We start from the raw sequence: 22,235 nt of genomic DNA, 5'->3' as shown, positions 1-22,235 counted from the left end.
CCATGCACACACACACACACACACACACACAGACACACACACACACACACACAGACATGCACACACACACACACACACACACACACAGACATGCACACACACACACAGACACACACACAAACATGCACACACACACACACACACACACAGACACACACACAGAGACATGCACACACGCATATATATACATACACATTGCGAGTTTTTAACGAAATGCGAGTTTTTAACGAAATGTATTTACAACAAGAAGGGCAAAGCCCATACGACTCACATGCTTTACACATTTTTCCTACCAAAATACATGTGACCTTGACCCAAGGTCAAGGTCATGCAACACAAAGCTGTTAATTCAAGACATAGGAAGTACAATGGTGCTTATTGGCTCTTTCTACCATGAGATATGGTCACTTTTAGTGGTTCACTACCTTATTTTGGTCACATTTCATTAGGGTCAAAGTGACCTTGACCTTGATCATATGTGACCAAATGTGTCTCATGATGAAAGCATAACATGTGCCCCACATAATTTTTAAGTTTGAAACAGTTATCTTCCATAGTTCAGGGTCAAGGTCACTTCAAAATATGTATACAATCCAACTTTGAAGAGCTCCTGTGACCTTGACCTTGAAGCAAGGTAAACCAAACTGGTATCAAAAGATGGGGCTTACTTTGCCCTATATATCATATATAGGTGAGGTATTCAATCTCAAAAACTTCAGAGAAAATGGGAAAAATGTGAAAAATAGCTGTTTTTTAGGCAACATTTATGGCCCCTGCGACCTTGACCTTGAAGCAAGGTCAAGATGCTAAGTATGTTTTTGGGGGCCTTGCCATCTTGCCAAATTTGGTACTGATAGACTGAATAGTGTCCAAGAAATATCCAACGTTAAAGTTTTCCGGACGGACGGACGACTCGGGTGAGTACATAGACTCACTTTTGCTTCGCATGTGAGTCAAAAATGACTCTCCCACACTGTTTAACATTCACATCAAACATTTCTTTCTTTCTTTATTTGGTGTTTAACGTCGTTTTCAACCACGAAGGTTATATCGCGACGGGGAAAGGGGGGGGGGGGGGGGGGGGGGGGGGGGGGGGGGGGGGGAGAGATGGGATAGAGCCACTTGTTAATTGTTTCTTGTTCACAAAAGCACTAACCAAAAAATTGCTCCAGGGGCTTGCAACGTAGTACAATGTATTACCTTACTGGGAGAATGCAAGTTTCCAGTACAAAGGACTTATTTCTTACATACTGCTCGACTAAAATCTTTACAAACATTGACTATATTCTATACAAGAAACACTTAACAAGGGTAAAAGGAGAAACAGAATCCGTTAGTCGCCTCTTACGACATGCTGGGGAGCATCGGGTAAATTCTTCCCCCTAACCCGCGGGGGGTACACATCAACCATGAAAAAGCCGATTCATGACAAAATAACATGCACACATAGCCTTTAACTTAAAACAGTATATAGATCTGGACATGTAAACAATAAGGAAAGTACACACTGTACATGCCTTCCCTTTACATTATTACACCATACAGTTTCAGCAACAATGATACCATCAAATCCTGCTATGACACAAGACCAAATCGTCACGCTCATGACAAAAATACCTAGACCAAATCGTCACGCTCATAAGAAAAATACCTATCTCAGTGTTAGGCATTTCTGTAGTGAAATTTATAGGAAGCTACTGGAAGGGTATCTATCATGTGTCAGAGAGTACAAACTCTCAGACCAACGGAAACCATTGCCACTCGTTTCTTGAGTTTAAGGCACTTTTTCTTTACGATACCGGAAGATTTGTTTTGATAATGTGACGGTATGCAAAAGCTCTGTGTGGGTTGTTATGCAGTTTTGCTGATTGAAAATGTTGCTGTCAGCTCTTTACCTCACGTTCATTCCGTGGTAACAGCTCGAGATAGGCATTTTGCAACTTATAACTAAAATGAGATAGGCAGATTGTTTAGAAACCAAAAAAAGTGTTTTGCGTTTTTCTCAAAACATCAAAAAATGACATAGGCAATTATCTTATGAGCGTGACGAAAAGCTCACAACACTCACATTCGTCATGAGTAACAAGAACCAGACACAACTTATCTGCACATCTAGCTCCATGAACCGCTTTCAAGAAAATTATAATTTCAGTCTGGATGACCCAGACAGGATCCCATGGCAACGTTGTCATGTGAACAGGATCTGTTTCCACAATCCCTATGTCTAGAAACAACAAGACCTGAAGTTCCAAAGATCTAGATGATCAATACTATAGAAAATGACAGCTTTTCATTTCTTGATCTCACTGTGTCCTTGCCTTAGTGTCAAGGTCAACAGATTTGAGTCCTGTCTGGAGGTCATCAAACTGTTAAAGTGTTTATAGTTTGAAAGCTTAATCTTTAAAAATGTAGAAATAATAATGTTCCATATTATGATCCAAACTGGACCCCCCCTCCCCCCCAAACACACACACCAGCATTGGGTCATATCTTAAAGTCACCAGACCCTGGAGGTGTTTAATTTCAAAGCTCCAGTTTCAAAACCTAGTGAGAAATCAGCAATATTTCAACAAAGGATGGCCAGCCGGCCGTTCCTACGGACAAACGCTGCTCATTACTAAGACTCACTGATGACACAGGTGAAGCAAACAGTATAGGAAGCATACATCCAGTGCAACAAATGAGTCACACATCAAATATTCTCTGACCACACATCCCTACAAAGTAATAACTAAAAGAAGCAAAAATAAATTATATACAAACGGAATGAGTACAATAAATACAAACAGAATGTATACAATACAAACATAATCCTAAATCCAGTTCATTCATGTGACTGACCTACACACTCTCTGTCACACAAAGCCCAGCCCCAGCATTAGGTATCAGCATACATTTAAATGCACATTTATTTTTTCCAAGCATTTCACCAATGTTTCAATTCAAACTTGACAATACATTAAAAGGGTGTTTCCACATTGCGAACATTAAATTCTTGAATTGTTGTTATTTAAAGACATGACTGAAACATCTATTGACAACACATCTTCGATTTACCTTACAATGTTGTACAGGCAAAAACAGGATTTCTCTCTCTCTCACACACACACAGACACTAAGACACACACTCATCAGCACAGCATTCATAAAATAATTAAATAGAAAAACAAGAAAGGAAACAAAGATTACGTTTATATAATTTAGAAATGTGTTGAATTTGGGCTATGTAATTGTACGTTTTATTGTGCCTTCCTGTTTTGTTTGTTTTTTTCTTTTATGTTTGAAGATGCACATAGCATAGTTATGTATATCTGATGGTATTTGATGTCTGATGTTGTTCATGTCATATATATGTACCAAAAAGAAATAAAACCATGATTAAAAAAAAAGTTAAAAAAAGAAAAAGAAAAAAACAGTTATTTTACACCCCCCCACCTCCTCCCTCCTTCCAGCACCCACCCCTCACTGTCAACCCCATTACCCAGTCCCACTATTTACACATCAAGTGACATATTGTGAAACACAAGTCAAATAAATGTTACCCTGTGCAACTTTCACCCAAGCCAGAGTCTGAAATCACAAGGAAATATCCTTCACTTTCCCACAAGCCAGAGTCTGAAATCACACGGAAATATCCTTCACTTTCCCACAAGCCAGAGTCTGAAATCACACGGAAATATCCGTCACTTTCCCACAAGCCAGAGTCTGAAATCACACGGAAATATCCGTCACTTTCCCACAAGCCAGAGTCTGAAATCACACGGAAATATCCGTCACTTTCCCACAAGCCAGAGTCTGAAATCACACGGAAATATCCGTCACTTTCCCACAAGCCAGAGTCTGAAATCACACGGAAATATCCGTCACTTTCCCACAAGCCAAGAAATTGCCAACCAAACTTCCTATACTGTATCTACACAGAGGCACAGACAGAAACAGAGGGAAGTAAGTTGTTTGTTCATTCAAATGCTTTTCATTCTTTCAGATGCCAAGTGACTACCGGTAGTTCCCCGTAACTCTTACTGGCGTGTTCTTTACATTTATTTACAGCGATTACTTCCCTTTGTTTCTGAAATATTCTCACTCATTTAGTGCTGATAAAAATAAAGACAATAATTCTTTGAAAATTATAGGTCAAACGCTTAAAATGAAAGAAATAAAAGATGTTCAAAGCTACTGAGAAAAAGATCACACAACAGAAACACACATGCATCCCGCTGTAATGATTTATGTCAAGGTAATGCAGTGGTTTGGAGTATTTATCAAAAGCCCTGTTTTGAGAAAAACAAGGCATGAGTGAGTTACCAAAGTGTTCATCACATAGTCTTCAAATACAAAACCCTACCTTCTTCAAATCCTAAACAATTCTTGATGAAATGTTTTCTTCTAAGATGAACAGCTTCCTAGATTTGAACAGTTTGTTTTGCTGCCTCCTGCAATTCACGCAGAGTGTTCTATCAAAATCCTATTTTAAAGTGTTTTATGTGTTGACAAGTTTCATCTTCAGCTGTCTGGGTGTATTAGGGATTGACATACCTGGGAACCCCTGTTTTGCATTTGGAGGATTCTCAAACAAACTTAGTGTATTTTCAGAAAAATGAGTGTACTCCACACAACATTTGAACATACATACATACAGTACTAATAAATCAAACATGCTTCGCACACGTCTGTTGCACCTTTAATTAAGTTTACAGATACATTTAAAATAAATGCTTCTTTCCATGTGTAATGACAACATTAAGCTGCTACCATTGATCAGTGCAGATCAACTTATAAACTTATTCTAATCATACAAAAAATATTACAAATTTTTAAGAATTTTTCTCCTATTTTTTTTCTAACCGATCATACTGATCCAATTTTAGACAATCAAGCGTACCAATTATGTCGAAACCGTATGGGTTCCCAGGTCTAGATTCAGGAAAACTAAGCCAAATGTTTACTGGAAGCGAGCAACAAGCCGTTCCACAAGAGGAATGCAAATCAACATCCTTTGTGAATAACTTTAGTTTGCACCGCAAGTACACTTCTTCATCACACCTGCACAGAGGATGAACTGGACACAAAGGAAGAAATGATATGAACAAAATGGATTGATGTACTTCCCGATTGATGTACTTCCCGATTGATGTACTTCCCGATTCATAAGCTTTTGGGTTGAGAAGAACACGAGTTCATGGTCATTTAAAGACATCTTCCTTCCTGTGAGAACCATGTCAACAAAAGCACATCAGTCGAGACTTGAATCTAACATGCACCATGGCTATGCTTCTTTTCAACACATGCCCAACATTCCACACCATCGTTCACACAGGAGCTGGCACCACCACCACAAATACATGTCACACAGCTTCAAAGCGTGCAGCAGGTACATTCGCACCCTGCTCATAGTACACATGCACTCTTGTTAAACTATCCATGTTACTCTGAGATAGCAAGGAGATAAAATCAGAATGTGGAACATGGACATCCATGGACCTCGTCAAGAGTTGATGCACACAGGGGGGAAGACGGGGTTAACCATACAACAATCTCTTTCAAAAATCACCAGAAGGGATAATCTTTTGTAAAAATCATAACATGAAGAAAATAAAACATTGCAATAAAATGAATAAATAATTCAGAATGCCTCCTTTTTTTTTTCTTTACGCTCCAAAAGTCACAATACCGAGCGTTCATAATATTCAGACGAGAAACGCTGACTCTTACAAAACCTTTCACTACCAAATCTCACCCAGTACCGTCAAAATATCAAACATCTCTCTTCCTTCCAACCTATACTTTCTGTCCTGCAGAATAAACATGCACACCATCTTGGACAAAAACTTCACCCTTAAAATAAAACAGCATAAAAACTAAAGATCTCAGCTGGCATTGAACTCCCAGACCTGGGAACCCTGTTTTGCACTTGTAGCATTCTCAAAGAAACTTGGCGTATTTTCAGAAAAATGAGTGTACTCCACACAGCTGAGGGTTTTTGGCATTTTCCACACCTAAAACGTGCACCAGGAGACACCATAACTTTACAAAACAGTGCACTTGTGTGTTGGTTTTAGACTTTGCCTTTCGTCAACCAGATCGAAGTCTTCACTCTCTCCTCAAGCCAACCAAAATTCCATTTGTTTTTCACACTTGAGTCGATTTCGGCCGCAAGGGCCTTATCGCTTTTCGTAATTCTTTGATGCATGGTGACCAAAATGGCGCGTGGTCTAGAAACTGCACAATCCGTAAAAACAAAGAAAGCGCTCGGAAATCTTCGGCATATTCCAGAACAAGCATAAAACCACTTGCTCGGCTGTTTCCGACTGCATTCTTATCATCGTCGGGTTCTACTCGGCAAATTTCGTACAAGCAACATTCAGTCCAAATAAGAATACGCCAATTGAGCATAAACTATCGCCGATGGGTTCCCAGGTCTGTACTCCAGTCATACTTCTTCTCTTAGTGTAGATTCGAATCTCATACATGCAAACTTTTACAAAACAAAGTTGCCTGTTTAAAAAATTAAATATTGAAACCGCCAAACGATACCACTGGCTTCCAACTCGCGATACTTCTCCTTCTCTCCTTGAATCTCTTTACCAATGGATGTTTATGTGCATGACTCCTTTTGGCTCAGCCATCAAGGCAGCCATACTCCGTGTTGGGGGTTGACTAGTCGTACTCGTGGCTGCTCTCACGCTGCTTGATTTGGTTGGTGGCGCCCTCTGTTTTCTGGTTGACACGAACAGCGCCTTCCGTACTGCCCGTCTTGGTCAGTCTGTGAACAGCCAAAGAGACTAGAACATATACGTTGAGCATACTGTGTCCTTTTCTTACCATTGACCATTTCCTTACAAAATTCACATTTTGCTTCCTTTCTGTTAAATTACAGTTTAAAGGTCCTTGTCTACATTTTTATACCAAAATCGCCATTTGACCATTAAAATGCAGAGTCTATTATCTACAAATATCAACAATACACCCCCTTTCGATCAGGAAAGACAAAGCCAGTGTAGCCGTTTGAAAATTCATTGTAGTATTCCAGTGTAGTACTCATAGTATTTTTGTTTGTTTGCTTAACGCCTAGCCGACCACGAAGGGCCATATCAGGGCGGTGCTGCTTTGACATTTAACGTGCGCCACACACAAGACAGAAGTCGCAGCACAGGCTTTATGTCTCACCCAGTCACATTATTCTGACACCGGACCAACCAGTCCTAGCACTAACCCCATAAGGCCAGACGCCAGGCGGAGCAGCCACTAGATTGCCAATTTTAAAGTCTTAGGTATGACCCGGCCGGGGTTCGAACCCAAGACCTCCCGATCACGGGGCGGACGTCTTACCAATAGGCCACTGTGCCGGTATCTGCGAGCATGAACTGCGTGAGTATACAGTTAGGCTGAAAGATTCATCTGTTCTTGCGAAACCCTGGCTAAAGTAGCCAAAAGAGTCGTCACGTCTTCCGAGGAAGCATCAAAACGAAACTCAAAAGGATCAAGCGACGTCGCGATAGATCTTGACAAAGATCTCTGGAGTGACTCCGACACGGATGCCAACTCCAAGAGAGACCTTCCCGTTTCTTTCAAGGACATCAGGGAGGCTTCGGTATATGGGACAGGCCTGTCCTTACCATATTCATCCTCCCTCAACGATGCCAGTTCCGGTGTAACCGGAAGAACTGCCCTGGGTAGAGCATAAGAATCAATCAAATTGATAGGATGAGACGACAGCTTGAAGTAACGAAAAGCCGCTGAACAAGAAGCTTGTTGACCCGCTTGAGCCAGCCACGGCTTAGCCGCCTCAGGTGCCTGTGTTGCGCTAACAACGGAACAGTAGAGGACTGAGAACCCGACTGAGGACGAAACTTCGACAAGACTTTCGACATCTCAAAAGCTACCGAAGGAGACTCACGGAACCGGAAAGAACATTTCGCATACTTGGAACTTCGAAAATCTCCAGGAGCCGAAGGAGGTGAGACAAACTGAGCCTTCGACTCCACCACACCTTCTTCAAAATACTTTGAAGCCGTTTCCGCGGCAAGCGCCACCACGCTTGACAGCTTGAGCGGCAACCGGAACCCAGCGCCTTCCCCCAAAGCGGAAGCGCCTTCGTCCGAACAGACATCATGCACGTCCGTGCAATCCGGAAGCTGACCCCCTGCTTGACTATCATAGTCCAACCGAGAGCCAGCTTTCTGTCCTCTTCCTGCACAACCTGACCAATGTCTTGTGACACGGCGTGAAGCACCAAACCTTCCGTTCGCTCTACAGGGTCCCTACCCTGAACTGACCGACCGACGGCACGGTGATGGCCAGCCCAGGTATCAGAACTTTTGCCCCTGTAACTCATGTCAGGGGTTACTTTCTTCTGCAGACGCGCTACACTTTGGCCGGAGAACCCGGTTACTTGTGTAGCTGACATACCTTGTGTTTGAAGTGAACCACCGGAAGAAGGACCACCCCAAGGAAGGAAGTGAACATCCTCCTCATCCTGTGAAGCGTCCGCTCTAGTGACCGTAGCAGAAGGAGAAGGACGAACCTTGGCCAGAGAAGACACACCCGTCACCCCGGAAGGAAGGGCACGAAGCTCCGCTCTCATGGACGAAACTACTCAGCCAACGACGAAACCTGTGAAGTAAGTGAGAGCAGCAGAGAAGCTACGTCCGCAGCAGCTAAACCGGGAACAACAGGAGCGGAAGCCGCTTTAAGGGGATGTGCGGGGGTGATTTTTGAGCTTTTGGGCAGATTTGGGCATTTAGACATTTTGACTGTTTGGAAAACTGTGGTCATTTTTCTTTCAATTTCTGCCGTTGATGTTGCATATACATGGTTTTTTTGTGTAATAAAAATAAATTCAATAAACCAACCCTCGCCTGATTGCGTTCATTTGTCCTGAACTTGCCTTATTATTGCCGATTTTCAACACCTTGATCAGCAAATTTGAGCAGACGACAGGGCGAACACTGCATGACGTTGCATGCTACATAGCCTCCCCTGTTTGCATGTGACCGTTGTTTCGTTATTTTCCGGACTACTTCGGCTCTAACGGAACATTGTCAATGTAGTTCAATCTACGCCAACTTCCTTATACGGAGAGTATGACGTACGATGCGATCTTGATTCGTTCAACCGGGGTCACGTGGTACAACAATGGCGCTTGTTTACAAGCAGTGAAAGTACACGCTCCTGTGCAAAAATGGTTCGCACCAAGCCATCAACAACCAGAGGAGCCCCAAAATCTACGAAAAAGAGGACAGATCAAGTGAAGAGTCAATGGAAGGCGAAGAAATCAGCGCAATCAGCTTCTGTGCTGACTGACGTGACAGAATTTGTGCCGGTTTTGGGGTCGTCTGCTAGTGCTACATTTTCCGCGTCGATTCCTTCAACTGAAAACATTCTCGGCACGAAGACAAGAAGTGAGTTCAAAAAAGAATCGTATGAGAGGTTTGTTTCCGGTGGAGTTGACACTAAGTCATCTGCTGCTACTGAAACCCTGGTAAAAACCCAGAGGGGTGTTGTAGACTTTGCCGAAGTAGACAGTATGGTTGCAAGTTTGTGCTGTCCACAGTGCAAAAACAAGTGCTTGTCTCTTTGCACAGACTCCAGACCAACAAGTGGCTTGGCAGTATTTGCCCAGGTGAACTGTTCTTCGTGCGAAGAGCCTGTGTATGAACAGTATCTGGCGACAAAATTTAAATCCAAGACAAAAGTGTTCGACATGAACAGACAGGCAGTGTATTCCTCGCTTGCTTGTGGACTGGGAGCCACCACATTCAGAAATTTCTGTGAAAACATGGATTTAGCTGGACTTCACCACAAGACCTTTCATACTCATGCCAGCCAACTATTCACACAACTAGAGGGATTCCGGAAGCATGTGTTCAGTGAGACTGTTGCATATGTTCGAGAAGTTCATGCAAGATACTGTGGCACTACTCTTGGTGTCGATGACACCCTGAACATTATTGTGAGCTATGATGGCACCTGGCTTACTCGTGGACACTCTTCGCACATTGGAGTTGGGTGTGCTGTGGACTTACTTACTGGACTCTGTGTTGATGCCCATGTCATGTGTACCTACTGCCAGGTGTGCGAGTCTACGGGGCAGAAGCTGTTTCAGGAAAAACCAGAGGAGTATGCGGCCTGGCTCGTGGACCACTTGGACAAGTGTGAGGTGAACTATAAAGGTAAATTATATTTGTTTGCACAGAAATATTTGAATAGAGTTTATTTCAAATTTAAGCAACTTACTCAAATATAGCAAATTACAAGTAAATGTAATAGTGATGAGTGGATATTATTTTCCATGCATTCCAGTGAAACTGAAAACCAAAACTAAAGGCATGGATGATGGATTACAAAAAAGCGTCATAAAGACAGATCATCAATTTATGATAATAATAATGAAAGTTGTAACACATGCATATATAAATCCAATTTTTAAGAATAGTTCAGGGCATGGGGGAGTGGATGTGTGTGATGAAAATAATAAGAAAACACACACAGATAGAGAGAGAGAGAGAGAGAGAGAGAGAGAGAGAGAGAGAGAGAGAGAGAGAGAGAGAGAGAGAGAGAGAGAGAGAGAGAGAGAGAGCTGTATTTACAGCATGAAGTGAGATTCACAAGTCTTCAGAATCAACGGGCTTAGAACAGAGGGAGCTAGTAGTGGTCAGGGGGTGGCAAATAGTTTACACATACATACATGTATACATGTGTGGCCACATACATACATGTACCGTATGTATGTGTGGCACAATACAAGTGTATTTAAAAATGTTCAAATAGTATCAATTGATGAATATTATGCTTAACGTTTACAATCTAACATGTTCAGTGCCACAATATAACATGTTCTCACCACTATTAATAGGTAACATGCGCCTTGAGTCGCCTTGTGGGGTGAGATACGTGCGCGATATAAATCCTCGTAAATAAATAAAAGTAAATAAATAAATAAATAAAAAAATACCTGCTGCTAGAAATTTAATATACAGTAATTTGGTAATTCCATGTTTATTTCAATTCTTTTCTGTATTAATTATAGTTGAAGTATTAGCTGTACAATGACTGTGAATAACACATGCGTGCACACACACACACACACACACTTAAAAAATACTCTGTTTGCAAATTACATTTCTTATTTTGTTCTTGTTTGCAGGCTCATCAGGGATGATGGAGGTGGAAGCAGCCCGTGTCATATGGCGTCGATCGGTGAACACCAACAAGCTTCGCTACACAACACTTCTGTCGGACGGTGACTCCAAGACTTTTACATAGCTCAACGACATCAAGCCCTATGGTGAGGATATTCACATTGACAAGGAAGAGTGTGTGAACCATGTGAGTAAACGACTTGGTACAGCTCTTCGCAACATGGTGACAGACTGCCGAAAGCGAGGGGTGACTCTTGGTGGACGTGGAAGGGGTCAGCTGACAGGCAATGCCATACGCAAGCTACAGATTTACTACAACCGGGCAATTCGTAGCAACAAGGATGTGTGTAGCATGAAAAAAGCAATCATGGCATCACTGTACCATTGTTTTTCCACTGACGAAAATCCACAACATGAACTTTGTCCTGCTGGAGAGAGCTCGTGGTGTTTCTTTCAGGAAGCGCTGGCGAAGCACCAAGTTCCAGGTCCACACAAACACCTCATCCACACACCCCTCAATGAGGAGAAGTTAGCTGCACACCTGTTGCCCATTTATGAGAGACTTTCTGAAGAACACCTACTCAGCAGATGTGTTTCTGGCAAGACACAAAATGCCAATGAGTGTCTCCACAGCCTCATTTGGTCAAGATGTGCTAAGGACCACTTTGCTTCCCGCAGTCGTGTTGAGTTTGCAGTCTTGACTGCTATTAGAGAGTTCAACTTTGGACCTGCTGCTGCTGCCGACTCTGCCCAGTTCTTCGGATTCCAGACTGGACATCACATGAAGAGGCTTGGAGCAGCCAGGATGCACAAGAGGGTGCGGAACAGTCTGAAGGCTGTGAGAGACAAGCAAAGTAAAAGGAGAGACAAAGTGCGGGCAGCCAAGTCAAAGAGACTGGAAGAACTTGTTCAGCTGGAAGGTGGCCCTGCATATGCAGCAGGCATGTTCTAAGTTTTGACTATGTAAATGTTTTAACATAGACGGGGAATCGAGACGAGGGTCATGACTCATGGTGTGTTTGTGTATAAAGTGATTCCGAGGAAACTACTGGACCAATCTTGATAAAACTTAACATGAGAGTTCCTGAGTGCGATATCCCCAGATGTCTTTTTTCCATTTTTGGAAAGATGTCTTTGATGACGTCATATCCGGATTTTTTTAGGCAGTTGAGGCAGCGCTCTAACACCCTAATTTTTCAACCAAATTGATTGCAATTTTGGTAAAGCAATCTTCGACGAAGTCCGGACTATGGTATTGCATTTCAGCTCAAAATTTTAAAAATAAAGTAATGAGTTTGCTTGTTAAGTTTGTCATTAAAATCTAATTTTTAGTAACAAAATAAACTTTGACTGCATTGCATTCCTCATTTTTTCCTGAATTCAAAAATATATAGATATGTCATGTTCACTCTAACAATGTGCTCAGAATTACAGAAAATAGGTTTAGTAAGTACTATACGGTCTCATGCTTTGCGGAGACGAGCGTGATCCGTCTCGGTATTGTTAGCCGAGACTATCTTAATGTATCTCGTAGTCTTGGCGATGACTGGTTTGTGGTGTTGATATTTAAGTTTCATACTGATTGACTAAATGTTTTTATATTGCTTCACGCGACTTGTCATTGTTATTGTGGTTAACATTATTCTCATATATATTGTGGTTATTGTACGCATATGTGCAATTAATGACTTGGGTACGTTTCGTAATTTGGAGCTAGCTTGTGTGTGTGTGTGTGTGTGTGTGTGTGAATGTGAACGTGAACGTGAACGTGAACGAGTGAGCGAGCTTTTTTTGGTGTGCATGCTGTAATTGGGAGTGTGTGTATGCATTGTTTGTAACTCGGGACAAACAATTTTCATAGTGTACTGCACATGTTTGAAATAACTTATGTTTTATGTCTTCCCTAACTTTTAAACTGTGTCTCTAAGGTGTGAAAGACATTCCTCAGTGTGGAATTTGGAGATACATGTATGTATTTTGAGTTTAATTACAACTATCAATGGTTTCAAAACAAATTGTGTGCGTTTTTGCCTTTTCCTCAGTTTGCATGTTTTGACATTTGGGAACGAAATGATTTCAAATCTACTGGTTAGATTTCTGTGAAATTCTGCATACTTGTACTTTTACATACTATCTACAGAGTTACCATTTGAATAATGAATCGGAAAAGAAATGTTGGCTTTACGATTTTTTTAATATTAAATTTTACGCAAAATTTCAACATTATGATAAAAAAAAATTTTTTAAATAACTGTAATACTCACAGAAAAAATAAATGGTAAATCTGTAGATATGATCTAAATCTATATTTATGCAAAATATTGGACAGAAATCGAGCATTTGGATATGGAAAAAACGGTTCCTAAAATCCAATATGGCTGCTGTTTACTTTTCTGTTTCTATAGCAACGACATACACAATAAACAAACACATTAACATTTTTTAATTCAGAGACCATCAGTATTATAACAAAAGCGACACAAACAGTGCTGATCATCAGATATGGAAAATAGCGATTTGGCCCTCACATGGCCTTAACAGGCTTCATATCATGAGCGACCTTTTCCAAGGACTTAGCCGGCAAAATGGAGGTAGCCGGTAAGTCAACCAATACATCAATACATTTCTTGGAAGACGGTTCTAACACCGACACAACAGTCTGGCCGGTTTGTTTAGCTTTTCTAGGCGTTTTCTTGGGAGGAGAGGACTCAGCAGCCACCTGTTTGGGAGCATGCTTCTTCTTAACATTATCAGCCATGACAAACAAGACTCACAACAAAAAATCCTGGACAAATTTCAGAAAAATATCACAAGTCCAAAATATGGCCAAAAACGCCTTCAAAATCAAGAAAAAACAAGGAACGATCTCACCTCAACATACACTGCCGAACTAAAGTTAAGGGCCAGAAGAAGAATCATCTCTCATAACACAACAAATCAAAGCAACACCTTCAACCCTTGAAACGTTTTAATACGACATGTAACCGTTCGAGTCATGTAAACAAAATCACCAACTAAGAAATTTCATTTGCGCAGCAACCGTCGGAAGCACCCCACCCCCCTTTCGAAAAGTGGCAAGAAAGTTCTGTCAGTTTGTTCAAGTTCAGTAACTGGTGTGGCCACCCCGGGCTGCAAGGCATTCACCGATCCGTGAGCGCATTCAGTTTACATGGTTCTGGAGCATCTGTTGAGGGATTGCCGTCCACTCCTGCTGCAGGAATCGGAAGAGCTGGTCCACATCAGCAGGTGGGGGGTGATTGTCCCTCACCCGGCGTCCAATGATGTCCCAGAGGTGTTCTATTTGGCGCCAAGTCGGGGGATCGGGCTGGCCAGTTCATCCTCACAATCTGCTGACGCTGCAGAACATCTTGGACCACCCTAGCGCGATGAGGGGTCGCGTTATCGTCTTGGAGCATAGCGCCGGCACCCATGGCTTGCAGTGTAGGGATGATTTGAGGCCTCACGATTTCATCCCTGTACCGCACGCCGGTAAGATTGCCTCTAATACGGTACAGGGGGGTCCTCCCGTGCAGATGGAAGCCAGCCCACACCATAACTGAACCGCCTCCATACCTGTCATGTTCCTGGACACAGGCATCGATGAAATGTTCACCCGGATGTCTCCAAGCGCGTATGCGGGCATCACAGGAAGAGAGAGTGAACCGGGACTCGTCTGTAAAGAGTACCCTGCCCCACTGCTGTCTGTTCCAACGCCGATGGTTGCGGCAGAACGCCATTCTGGCCCGGCGATGACGTGGTGTGAGGGGCGGACGGACGACAGTTCTCCTTGAGTGCAGGCGCACCTCACGCAGACGACGGGTCACAGTCATGCGACTGATGGTGACGTTGGTAGCGGCCCTGAAGTTGCCTATCAACGTCCTGCGGGTGTTGGTTCGGTTACGTAGAGCCAAGAGCTGGAGGTAGTGATCGTCTCTTTGATCTGTACATCTTCGGCGCCCAGACCGAGGTCGCTCAACAGCACTTCCGGTAGTCTGGAAGCGTTGGTGGAGCCGCTGAATAACAGAGTGGCTCACTCCTAGCCGTCTGGAAACTTCTCTGCCAGACACGCCGTCCTGCAGCCATCCCAGCGCCCGTCCTTGATCCAATGTTGTCAGTTTCGTTCTTGGAGGCATGCTTACTCAGAGCTCTGGTGCGCGCCCCTAAATACCCATTCCTGTGCAACTTGCGTTGAGGAGTTTTCAGTATAGCCATGGTTTGCTCGTGCACCATGCCAAACACCGACTGCAATACTGCTTCTTCAGCTAATGTCGAGCAAATTTTATAGGAAATTATCGTGTTTTGACAACCTTTTCACTGCCCCTAAAAACGGTGTTGCTGAACTGCAATGCGTGCAAAACAAGGTCAGGCACGTGCAGCAGTGAGACAGGCTTCTGGAAAACCCAAGTTGGCCATTTTTTCGTCATGCAGTGTTGGCATAAAAAATAACAACGGAAAGCTGCGCAAATCAGAGGCCGGCCCTTAACTTTAGTTCGGCAGTGCAGCAGCGAAGTAAGACGACGAGTAGAAACCAAGAGGAAAGAAACCAAGTCCAAAAGACAAAGTAACCACGGCTGAAAACAGCCAGAGCGTACGAAAATGCGACCACCTTGACTTTCTTTCTTTATTTGGTGTTTAACGTCGTTTTCAACAACGAAGGTTATATCGCGACGGACCACCTTGACTGAGTGCTGACTTCACTAACTACTTTTTTCGCAAATAATTTCTATATACATGCGTTTTAACATTCAATAAGTACAATTAATAAAACAGTTGATGAAAACGAACTTTTTTTGTGTTTAGTGCTCTGCACAAGTTTTTCTGGGGTTGGTGTGATGGACATTTCCCCCAACTTTGGTGCTTCATAGCTAAAATTCCCATAGAGCTACATCCTATAGACAATATTATATTAAGCATATCTACAAAATTTTAGAAGATCAAAGACATAACTCTTTGATTTATGAATGGCCAAAGTTGGGGAAAAAACGTTAAAAAATGAAAATGGCCGCCGGGCCTCCCAATGATAGCTATAACTTAGTTGAAGGGCATCTGTAGTTATTTTAGGCTACAAAATAAAATATTTGTACTGTGTTCTCTTTACAGAACCGTTACGATTGACATACTCTAAGCAGGCTGTTCAATTGACACACAAAAGTCTAAAAATCACCCAAAGCAGCATGTGTCTTGCTTCCCCTGTTGCACAGTTCCTGTGGTTGGTATTCTTAATGATAATTGAGAAAGATTTCAATGTGGTGTCTTGATGTCTTGTCACAGCAGTTATTCATTGTTCGGGACATTTTTAATGTCTTCCGGGACATGTTACTAGTGACACACAAATGTGACCCTCCACCACGAAATGAGTCGCATGTCACCTCGCGCGGTTCTGCGCTAGGCTTAATATTAGTCCCGGGGGACTGTGGTAAAAGTGTGAGGGTCACCTTAGTCACAGGCTTATAACTCGAAAAGTGTTCACTCTTTACCACTGGATAGAGCATAAAACACTCTTTAGGAAAATGTAAAAATATGAAAATCATGCAAAGAGGACATGCGACTCATTCCGTGGGGGAGGGTCACAAATATGAGTATTCTTGTAATCTAAATAGAAATCCAACTAAGTAAGATACCGGGCAAGTGGGTAGCACGGGAGGGAGGGGGGGGGGGGGGGGGCGTCTAGTAGCTCAGTTGGTAGAGCACTGGACTTGTGGATCACGAGTTCGAATCCAGGCTTATGTAAAGACCTTGGTAAGTGCAGGTAACTGATTGCACCTATACACGCACATACCAGAGTAGCAAGACAATTGTTGCTGCTAGCTTTCTACTTGGAGGATTTGCAACCTGAATTTCCCAGCAATGGCATAATAAAGTAATCAGTGTTGTTTCTAGACACAGTGGACAATAGTTCAGATGGACCTGGATTCCAAATATGTATCGGTCAAAATGTCCTAGCTGCAAAAATAATTGCTGTGTCAAAACTGTCTGACATTTGAACGGCCTGAGGTCAGAAAAATTTGCCAGGTAAAAAAAAAGTATGCAAGTAAGACTAAAGACCAAGGTCTGGGAACAACACCGAGTGATGGAAATGGAAATTGAGTGGCTGTACTGTATGCTTCACCCAATCAAGAGCAGCCCACATTATCCTGAAGAAAATTGCCCCAAGTTGAGTGCTGACATGAAAGAGCAAGGAGCCAACTCACACTTCCTCCATCTCGATCTCCTCCTCGTCGTCGCTGTCCAGGGGGACCTGCAGGTAGGGGTTGTCCGTGGCCGGCCGGAACTTGACCCCCGTCACCACCAGGAACACCATCATCGCCAGCTCCGTGAACATCTCCGTCAGCCACTCCAGCTTGAACGGTAGCGTGATCTGAACACACACACACACACACACACACATTATGAACATCTTCGTCAGCCACTCCAGTTTGAACGGTAGCGTGATCTGAACACACACACACACACACACACATTATGAACATCTCCGTCAGCCACTCCAGCTTGAACAGTAGCGTGATCTTGAAAAAGTTTCTTGATTTCACAATTTGTATACCCAATGCAAGCTTTAAGTGCTCCAGCCACTATCCTACAGAAAGTAAATACAATCTTATTTCGATTTTTATGGAAAAAGAAGTACACAAATACGCGAGCCTTTGAAAAGGTAAAAAGATGTGTAATGTGCAACGTAGGGGAGAATGGAGGTTGTAATATGATAAACATAATAGATATGCAAGCCTCCTTTATGATGACATGGATAACTCAGTTAAAAATAGACACATCTGCCAAATGGAAATTAATACCAACCTACATCTTTAATGAAGTTGGAACAAACCTTTGCTGCCTCAATGCTACTGCCAATCCGAAAACATTTTTAGGACTCGAAAAAGTCAAATCTAAATTCTGGAAATCATGTCTAATTAAATGGCTTGAATTCAGAAATATATACCTGTCCAATACTGAATTCAAATATACCTGTCTCTGGAATAGCAAAGAGATAATGTACAGAAACAGACCTCTGTTCTTCAAGAGATGGACAAATGCATACATAAATTACGTCCAAGATATATGGACAGACGAGGGATTATTACCACTTGCACGTATTGCAGAAAAAATCGGGGACTACCCTGCTCTGCTGTTTGATTATAATGCAATGCGAACCGCGCTCATTGCGCAATCATTGCGAGCTGACAATAACCAAACTCAAGAAGCGACTGTCTCTCTAGAACCTCAATCTCTTAAAAACTGGACTCCCAAAAAATTTAGATCACTACTTACCAAACAAAAAGCAAATACTCCTTGCTCAATACATTTTTGGATGAATAAATATAACTATAAAATAGAAAGAAATAATTGGATGATAGCAAACAACTGCACCAAGGAAGAGCGACTAAGGCTACTTCACTGGAAGATATTGCATAATATCTACCCCACTAATATCTTACTACACAAAATGAAAAAACGTGAAAACAATCGCTGTAGTCTGTGTGGAGATATTGATTTCATTGAACATTTTTTCTTTAAATGCCCAAGAATATCACTTTTTTGGAAGAACGTAGAAAAGCAAATTTATATAAAAACAGGTTCACAGATAAAATTAAAAGAAACTGACGTTTTATTTGGTTTCCAACCGAACAAGCAACAGGACCAAACTATAAGAAATATTAACTTTATTCTGCTTGTTGCAAAAATGTCAATAAGTATATACAAATACGGAGAAGGCTTTGACCCAAATTGTATATTTGAAAGAGAGCTCTCCATTCGGCTTTTTGACTGAGAAACCCAGTACTATCATGCTATTGTAAATGACTCGTTGCAAATGTCAAAGTATTAACTAAGGTGAACCAATGATGAAAACAATTATGACGAACAGCAAAATATATCATTATTATTAATTCATTTAAACACAAGCATGGTAATAGAGAGAGAGAGAGTGAGGGAGGGAGAGTGAGGGAGGGAGAGAGAGAGAGGGAGAGAGAGAGAGAGGGAGAGAGAGAGAGAGATTGAGAGAGGAAGAGAGAGAGAGAGGGGGCAAGGGGAGGGTGCGAGAGAGAGAGAGGTAGAGAAAGAGCGGAGGGAGGGGTGGGAGAGAGTGAGCGAGAAAGAGAGATTTTCGAAGATTGTCCATGTTAAACGAAAGAATGATATTATTGCTATTTATAACCCTATCTGTTTATGTTTAAACTGCTCAGCATAGCTCACAGTATCAGAGAGAGAGAGAGAGAATGGTAGGGTTTATGTTTAAACTGTTCAGCATCGCTCACAGTATTAGAGAGAGAGAGAGAGAGAGAGTGGCAGGGAGGGTGAGAGAGACAGAGAAGGGGAGAGGGGGAGAGAGAGAGAGAGGACGATTAAAGATAGAGAGAGGGAGAGAGGGGAGGGGAGGGAGAGAGAGGATGGGGAGAGAGGATAGAGAAAGAGAGAAAGTGTGCAAATGCCAGTTGACGGAGAGAATTATAGCTAAATTATAATTGATTGAAAATATTGTACATTTTCGAAGATTGTCCATGTTAAACGAAAGAATGATATTATTATTATTTATAACCCATTCTGTTTACGTTTAAACTGTTCAGCTTCGCTCACAGTATCATACTCGTAGCGAGTCATATTGTAACTGAGGTTCAAAAAAGAAGAGAGAGAGAAAGAAAAAAAAAAAAAAAGAAAAAAAAAAAAAAAAAAAAAAAAAAAAAAAAAAAAGTAGCGTGATCTGAACACACACACACACACACATTATGAACATCTTCGTCAGCCACTCCAGTTTGAACGGTAGCGTGATCTGAACACACACACACACACATTATGAACATCTCCGTCAGCCACTCCAGCTTGAACAGTAGCGTAATCTGAACACACACACACAGACATTATGAACAGTAGTATGATTTGAACACACACACACACACACTATGAACAGTAGTGTGATCTGAACACACATACACATTATGAACAGTAGCATGATCTGAACACACACACACACACATTATGAACAGTAGCGTGATCTGAACACACAAACACACATTATGAACAGTAGTGTGATCTGAACACACACACACATTATGAACAGTAGTGTGATCTGAACACACACACACACATATGAACAGTAGCGTGATCTGAACACACACACACACACATTATGAACAGTAGCGTGATCTGAACACACACACACACATTATGAACAGTAGCGTGATCTGAACACACACATTATGAACATCTCCGTCAGCCACTCCAGCTTGAACGGTAGCGTGATCTGAACACACACACATTATGAACGTCTCTGTCAGCCACTCCAGCCTGAACGGTAGCGTGATCTGAACACACACACACATTATGTACATCTCCGTCAGCCACTCCAGCATGAACGGTAGTGTGATCTGAACACACACACACACATAATGAACATCTGTCAACAACTCTGAATACAATTTTGAAAATCTGACCACCCTCTTGCTGGGGTCAAAAATATTTGCGGACTAGATGTGATGGCGTCTTCAACAGGTTGCATAACACTTTTCTCTTACGGACTAGATGTGATGGCGTCTTCAACAGGTTGCATAACACTTTTCTCTTGCCGACTAGATGTGATGGCGTCTTCAACAGGTTGCATAACACTTTTCTCTTACGGACTAGATGTGATGGCGTCTTCAACAGGTTGCATAACACTTTTCTCTTACGGACTAGATGTGATGGCGTCTTCAACAGGTTGCATAACACTTTTCTCTTACGGACTAGATGTGATGGCGTCTTCAACAGGTTGCATAACACTTTTCTCTTACCGACTAGATGTGATGGCGTCTTCAACAGGTTGCATAACACTTTTCTCTTACGGACTAGATGTGATGGCGTCTTCAACAGGTTGCATAACACTTTTCTCTTACGGACTAGATGTGATGGCGTCTTCAACAGGTTGCATAACACTTTTCTCTTACCGACTAGATGTGATGGCATCTTCAACAGGTTGCATAACACTTTTCTCTTACGGACTAGATGTGATGGCGTCTTCAACAGGTTGCATAACACTTTTCTCTTACCGACTAGATGTGATGGCATCTTCAACAGGTTGCATAACACTTTTCTCTTACGGACTAGATGTGATGGCGTCTTCAACAGGTTGCATAACACTTTTCTCTTACGGACTAGATGTGATGGCGTCTTCAACAGGTTGCATAACACTTTTCTCTTACCGACTAGATGTGATGGCGTCTTCAACAGGTTGCATAACACTTTTCTCTTACCGACTAGATGTGATGGCGTCTTCAACAGGTTGCATAACACTTTTCTCTTACCGACTAGATGTGATGGCGTCTTCAACAGGTTGCATAACACTTTTCTCTTACCGACTAGATGTGATGGCGTCTTCAACAGGTTGCATAACACTTTTCTCTTACCGACCAGATGTGATGGCGTCTTCAACAGGTTGCATAACACTTTGCAAAACCAAGAAGCCAGGATAGTGTCACTCAATACAAAGGGCAGTTGTGATAACACAATGTTCGGACACAGGTACCTACCTTCATCAAATAGACAATTATCCGAGTGAAGTAAATGTAGCAGACCACCTGAAACAGAAGAACAAGCACATTGAAGGTTACGTATTAACTAACAAGGCAACCAAACAAAGAGGATGACAGTCGCTTGTTCATTTTGTTCATTTATATGCTTGTGCCAGGAGACTGGTTCATTGTGCCAGGAGACTGGTTCAGTGTGCCAGGAGACTGGTTCAGTGTGCCAGGAGACTGGTTCAGTGTGCCAGGAGACTGGTTCAGTGTGCCAGGAGACTGGTTCATTGTGCCAGGAGACTGGTTCACTGTGCCAGGAGACTGGTTCAGTGTGCCAGGAGACTGGTTCAGTGTGCCAGGAGACTGGTTCAGTGTGCCAGGGGACTGGTTCAGTGTGCCAGGGGACTGGTTCAGTGTGCCAGGAGACTGGTTCAGTGTGCCAGGAGACTGGTTCAGTGTGCCAGGAGACTGGTTCAGTGTGCCAGGAGACTGGTTCAGTGTGCCAGGAGACTGGTTCATTGTGCCAGGAGACTGGTTCATTGTGCCAGGAGACTGGTTCATTGTGCCAGGAGACTGGTTCATTGTGCCAGGAGACTGGTTCAGTGTGCCAGGA

At 42.4% G+C, this 22,235-nt stretch overlaps 2 protein-coding genes across 2 annotated transcripts in view; one reads left to right on the top strand and one right to left on the bottom strand.

Annotated features, from left to right (window-relative positions):
- Positions 1–217: 217 nt before the first annotated feature.
- The window catches only part of LOC138949528 (protein GPR107-like), a 60,212-nt gene continuing 38,194 nt past the window's right edge, over positions 218–22,235 (bottom strand). Inside the window, exons 14-16 of the mRNA XM_070321370.1 lie at positions 21,635–21,682; positions 17,333–17,499; positions 218–6,763 (exon numbers count right to left, since the gene is read on the bottom strand). Of these exons, the coding sequence (XP_070177471.1) occupies positions 6,658–6,763; positions 17,333–17,499; positions 21,635–21,682 (321 nt within the window). The 3' untranslated portion in view covers positions 218–6,657. The remainder of the gene's footprint in view (positions 6,764–17,332; positions 17,500–21,634; positions 21,683–22,235) is intronic.
- Positions 8,582–12,238, top strand: LOC138949504 (uncharacterized). The gene is made up of 2 exons (XM_070321334.1): positions 8,582–10,172; positions 11,147–12,238. The coding sequence occupies exons 1-2, from the start codon at positions 9,182–9,184 to the stop codon at positions 11,263–11,265; spliced, it is 1,110 nt and encodes a 369-aa protein (XP_070177435.1). The 5' UTR covers positions 8,582–9,181; the 3' UTR covers positions 11,266–12,238.

The sequence above is a fragment of the Littorina saxatilis genome, linkage group LG15, assembly GCF_037325665.1.
Source record: "Littorina saxatilis isolate snail1 linkage group LG15, US_GU_Lsax_2.0, whole genome shotgun sequence".
Taxonomy (NCBI): domain Eukaryota; kingdom Metazoa; phylum Mollusca; class Gastropoda; order Littorinimorpha; family Littorinidae; genus Littorina; species Littorina saxatilis.
This window is presented reverse-complemented; position numbering and strand designations above follow the sequence as displayed.